Source organism: Rhinolophus sinicus, chromosome 11 (genome assembly GCF_057876585.1).
Source record: "Rhinolophus sinicus isolate RSI-liver-muscle chromosome 11, RSI-T2T, whole genome shotgun sequence".
Classification (NCBI taxonomy): domain Eukaryota; kingdom Metazoa; phylum Chordata; class Mammalia; order Chiroptera; family Rhinolophidae; genus Rhinolophus; species Rhinolophus sinicus.
The window spans coordinates 9,905,303-9,911,397 of NC_142511.1; the positions used below are offsets into that span (position 1 = coordinate 9,905,303).

At 44.0% G+C, this 6,095-nt stretch overlaps 1 protein-coding gene across 1 annotated transcript in view; it reads left to right on the plus strand.

The window, feature by feature from the left end:
- AXDND1 (axonemal dynein light chain domain containing 1) overlaps window positions 1-1,577 on the plus strand; it is a 54,293-nt gene extending 52,716 nt beyond the window's left edge. Inside the window, exon 25 of the mRNA XM_074322234.2 lies at window positions 1,283-1,577. Coding sequence (XP_074178335.2) covers window positions 1,283-1,356 — 74 coding nt within the window. The 3' untranslated portion in view covers window positions 1,357-1,577. The remainder of the gene's footprint in view (window positions 1-1,282) is intronic.
- Window positions 1,578-6,095: the final 4,518 nt, after the last annotated feature.

Here is a 6,095-nt window from a genome sequence, read left to right on the forward strand (position 1 = left end):
CAAAGGGCCTACGTGTTAATCTGGAGAGGTTATTTACCTCAATATAGAATGAGTGACTTTAGTTTTGTCCCTTTCCATAAAAGTATTGGAGATTAGGTTAAATCCAGAACAAAAAATTTTAATAGGTACAGGTAGAGGATAACTACGTACAGTTAATCCTCAACCTGCAAAAAATAACCTGCACAAACATCACCTTTCCCTGCCTTTCAGACACCCATCAAAGTCATTGCCAGGGGTCTCAAAAGTAGAGGAAGAGAAGCTTTGCAGAACTCAGGGGGATTGGCTCCTAAGCAAGGCAGTCCCCATGCCATGCAGGTGACCGCAACATTTTCTCTGGAAAATCCATAAGTTAGACATTCCTTAGGGTTAGCAGGCAGCTCCTTTGAGAGAATGTAGACACCACTGGAGCGATACACAGTGCCATATTTGTACGAGTGTGCAGTGAGATCCCTTTTCTCCTCAGAGTTGTGCAGTGAAGGAATGGAAAATTATGTACGGTAAAAGGAGTCTTGTGGATGCTGAGTAAAACGAAGATCTGGACAGAGTAGGGAGAGATATTTATTTTTTGTTTTAGATCACTGTTTTTCATAATTAGCCAGTCATTGTGCTCTGAGCTGTGAATGAAGAAAGGAATCGAGAGGGTTGTTTTTCAACGGTGAATGTGATCTCAGGGAGGCCCACGATTAGGAGTGGGGAGATAACTTAAAAGCAAGCCCAGGGTGTGAACAGGGTGACCAAATGTGGGATGGAAGCAGCAGCAGCCAGTCAGAGGATGCAAATTGAGAAGTTTGATGTCCTGGAGCAGCCAGGGAGAGCAGGCTTGATGCGGAAGGCCTCCTGGGTCCATCCCAAGGGTGGAGCTTGTGTAGTCTCCTTGTACAGGAGACTGGAGAGACGGACCAGAAGACAGAGCCAGAGTGCAGGGGTGGATCTGGGAGGCTTCTGGATGCTGGCTCTCTTTGAATTTTTTTTCACCAAGTGTGGAGTATGTACAAGATGGAAGGAGGAAATGTTCTTCCTCTTGCTTTTTGCTCCTTGACCACATATCCCCCTTTTCCAGGACCCAGAACTCAGACAATTAACAGACTATACTTGAACATTGGAAAAATGCATTTTGAATCCCAGTAACCAATTTAGAGTCAAATTTTTGGCACAGAATCTGTTTGTAGCTTAGCACTTACTCAAGAAGAACAGAATTTTGAAAATGCTTTGTAAAGTAAAAAGTCTTTAGTACATATGAGATAGTGTTACTACAACACTCTAATTATTTTTGTCTTTTCAGAGGTACAACGCACCACCAAATCCAGAGCCGGGACTAAATCCAACAGTAAAATCAAACACAAGCAGCATCCATAGGACGCTGGGGATCAATGTGGCTCTCCTACCTGAACTCACCCCAGCTATCTCTGTGCTATTGAGCTGACGTGGCTCAACTGGAGAGACTCCCTTTGTAACAGCTATTAGAAATGCCATGGCATACAACCTAAGAACACTTTCTTTAAAAGTCACAGTGCTGGCTGTAGGGAATCAATGCATTAGTTTATTTCCCAGATTAAAAATAGCATGTGCAAAACTTTGCTAGCCTCTTCAGTTGATTTCCTAACAGATTGGTGAAAAGTGTCTGTTTCTGTCAAGAAAATAATGCTTTTTGAAGACTTTGATCTCTGCAGAGAAGAATAGCAAATAAAAAACATTATTTTTTCATTTTGAGAGGATCCTGATAATGCTCTTAGGTTTCTGCAGCATTTTCAGATTTGTTATGATTTCAGGCATTCTTATGTTTTACCTGTTCTTTACAATAACCCTACAAAGTAGGTGGTTGGGTGGGAGTGGGGGGGCACTGTTATGCCCATTTCTCAGAAGATGAAACTGAGGCCCTAAATGGTTATAAAACTCCCCACGATCACAAAGCTGATTAGTGTCAGAGCCTCCAGCTTGCTGGACCCATGCCTAGATTGTCCGACAATGGCCGTGTACTACCAGGTCATTGCTCAAATGGTTTCCTGCACAGCGACCAGTGTTGCTGAAGAGCCATCCAGAATTCTAATTTTCTGCTTTTATTGCCTCCTTTGTCTGCTCTCTTCATGACCTTGGTTCTTTCCAGGCACTAAAGATGGATTAACCTGCAAAAGTAAGTTGCAAATGATAAATGCAAGTTCTGGGCAGTCACTTAGCAAGAGTCCCTTCCTGCCTCACTTCTCCTGGGTCACTTGCATCTGCTCTTATCTGTCTGGCTCCAAACACATGTGGTGAGATTTCTGCACCCTCTTTGGCTCCACATGTTTGATTTCCTTTGGAGTGATCTCCTAAAATTTTAGACCTTTGGCTGTTTCTTCAGCCTCAGACACTCCCCCAACCCCTGACTCCACAGCCCCAGCCTTATTTAAGCCAAATCCCTGGCCAGCATCAAAGTGAGTGTGAGATGGGTTTCAAAAATGCTAAGTCTACTAGATGACTCTTTAACTCTGGGGAAAGAAAACATGAAATTCTTTAGACAGTTAGCTATGCTCATGGCCTAACTGAAAGCCAAAGCTGAGGTTAGTGGCTCACGCTTACGGTTACCACCTGCTGGGGCATAGCTGGCCCTACCCTTTTGCTTTCCCAAAACAGATTCTTGGATGATTCTAGCAAATGTGGGGGCTTTTTGGTGGGGCTTCAGAATACTTTTTTATTAGTTTTTCAGAATAATTTTTTGTTAATTTCTCACTTCAGGGACCTAAGGAAGTTCGATGAGCAAGCTGTCATCCACCAGGCCTGGCTCTTCAGCCCACACCCAGACCTATGCCATGCATGTGGGCACCATGCGATTCTTTCCCAAGAGATCTGGTCCTACACTGACTTGACACAGGTACTTTCTGGCACATATCAACTGGGCTTCCTTTTTTTTTTTTTTTTTTTTTAAGATTTTATTGGGGAAGGGGAACAGGACTTTATTGGGGAATAGTGTGTACTTCCAGGACTTTTTCCAAATCAAGTTGTTGTCCTTTCAATGTTAGTTGTGGAGGGTGCTGTTCAGCTTCAAGTTGTTGTCCTTTCAGTCTTAGTTGTGGAGAGCGCAGCTCAGCTCTAGGTCCAGTTGCCGTTGCTAGTTGCACGGGGCGCAGCCCACTATTCCTTGCGGGAGTCGAACCGGCAACCTTGTGGTTGAGAGGATGCGCTCCAACCAACTGAGCCATCCGGGAGCTCAGCGGCAGCTCAGCTCAAGGTGCTGTGTTCAATCTTAGTTGCAGGGGGCAGAGCCCACCACCCCTTGCGGGACTCGAGGGATTGAACTGGCAACCTTGTGGTTGAGAGCCCACTGGCCCATGTGGGAATCGAACTGGCAGCCTTCAGAGTTAGGAGCATGGAGCTCTAACCGCCTGAGCCACCGGGCCGGCCCTGGGCTTTCTTCTTACTCTTGGCCTTTCTTGGCTGGAGATCAATGACTCAGCCATGACCTGGGTAGCCTACAGTTTGCATTTCACTTTCAAAGACTGCTGGGAATTCTACTTGCAGGTCCCAAGGCTCTAGAATGCCATTTTCCCACTTCTGGAATTCCGAGTAAATGTGCTACCTACCAACAAGGTTTTTCTCACAGAAGCAGAGGAGCAAACACATTGACACACAAGCCACAGCTCTAGAGGGCATTGGAAACCTCCTGGTACCAATAGACTCTCCCAAAGAACATTGTGCAGCCAGGAGCAATCTAATGAGGAGGAGCGTCCGTAGCCATCCAGACATAGTCCCCAAGGACGTGGAATGCAGAGGCACTGGCACTGGCAGTATGGTCTGCTGAGCCTCTCAGATGTAGGGGAGTCCGAATGGCCGAGCTCCATCACCCATCATTTCAAGGTCAAAAACCACCAGAATGCAGCAGCTGGGTCTTGAGAGAAGACTTGTGCTGCCAGGACCTTGCAGACAACACCGCCATCAGCTCACCTAGCTTATCTCTGAGGAATTTGCCTTTGACTATTCACTGTACCCTTTCATCTAGAACACAGTTTCCTGGCAACTTATCCCCATTATTTCCCTCCCATCAAGTCCTCCCACCCCAACAACTGTTTAACACCTAAGATGCCACAGACCATTCAAACAGACCCAGAAGTGCCCTCTGGCAAGCTAATGAGAAATTTAAATGTTGACTAGAGCTGGGCATCAGAGCAGACCAACTGGTGGGAGAAACCATCGGTGCTCCCCAGGTACAGAGGCAAAATCTGCCTTTGACCAAAAGAACCATGCTATACACAATTATTAGTAAAGGTCATAAAAGCCAATATTACATTATTATCTTGAGATTCACTTCTCATTGTTCTGTTTCTGGTTCTGATGATGCCTGAACCAGCATGACCCTACCTCCTCCTCCATTACTCATGCCAACACCTGCCAGCCTGAGATCAGGAGCCATTTATATGGGGTGAAAAGTGGCCAACAACCCTTGATGACTTCTTAACTCCAATACTCAGTACACTGGGATAGATGTGGGCCAACACAGTGGTGATGCAGAAGTCTTGCCACTTCAGGGATGCCCTAATTGCCACTGATCCTATAAATGGGCTGGACCATCTATGACCATGCCCTGGCTGGTCCACAAAAGCAAACTGTAAAACCTAATAGACATTCTAGGAAATCACCCAGGAGTTCCCCCCAACTCTCGTGCTGTCTGTTGCTGCCTCGTAAGTGCTTGCTTTCCTCTCTCTGGCACCATGCTCCTGGCTCTGGCAGATTCCATTACCTGCCTTTGGCTTATTTGTGTATTTGACTGACTTTTGGATTCCACACTTTGTGTGTTGGCACTACTGCATTGGTGAGAGCTTTGCCTGCTCCTTTGGCTGCAGAATCTCCCATTGCCTCCAGGAGAGACTGCTACTCAATCCTTGGTTTTTAGCACTGCCCTGCCCCCTCCTCCCAGTGCCACACACACACACACATACACACACACAACCAAGTGTGGTCCTTGGGAGTAAGGACTGGGGTGACGTTCCTGTAACAAGATATGGAAATGTTTTTCCAGAACTGGATGAAATAGCCCTTTGAAGCCAAATCAAAAGTTATCTCAATATATAGTGATCTTATAAGCAGATTGTTATGTCAGTAAATCCGTTTGGCATCGTTGTATGGATATGTAGGTTTTGAAACCATCTGATAGCCCTGTATAATCTTGGGAAGATGCATTGCTTGGTTCAAGTTGTAGGACATAGCAAAGTTGGGCTAGAATGTGTGGTTTTCCCAGCTGTGGATATAGGTGGGGAGGTGGCCTGGAGACATGACAGAGATGACCCTAAGGCTGGCATCTTACGTACGGCTGTATTATACTGCTAGGGAGTTTTTGTTCTGTTTTTAGAGGGCAGGAGGGATGGCAGAGGGAAGGACTATTGAAGTGATTGAGAGAGAACAGGGGAGGCAAAGCACCCTTCATCTTGGGCCTTGTTACTTTTACTTAAACATAGTGAGAAAACAGCCTGTCTCCAGCAGACAAAATGCTACAAAAGTTCCTCAGTCCATTGTTAGGAGCTCAGAATACATTTTCTCTCTGAAATAATGTTCAGCAGGGTTATTTTCAGATAACATGAAGAGTAAAGAGGTGGTTTAAAGGAGAAAGAAATCACCAAATAGCACTAGGGGAAGTTACCATCATTTTTCTTTCTGTTTCAGCAACATGGAAATTCCTATTATAAGTAGAATTTTACTAACATGATGGTATTAGTCATATTTTTGTAATGTTAATAATGTTTATAATGTTACTGATTTTTTTTTAAGTTTGTGGAGAATTCACTGTATGTCTCAGTCTGCTTTCTTATTTACTTGGCTAATTTTTTATGTATATTTTTATATATATATTTTATGTATATTTTTATATATTTTATATATATTTCTAATTGTATAAGGCAACTTAATGGAAAATAAGACAAAGTATAGAAATGAATTCATATTAAGGAATATCTGTACAAGAGAATACTTCAGGGCATGTATGGGTCACATAATGCTATTACTATTTGAAAAATAAGCAAGCTGGCCAATTCTATACTGAAAACACATCAGCTGCATATTTAGAGTGATGCTTCCTCAAATGTTAAGCAACGTGTATTAGATAAATGTTTTTGTCCTCTTATTTCTGT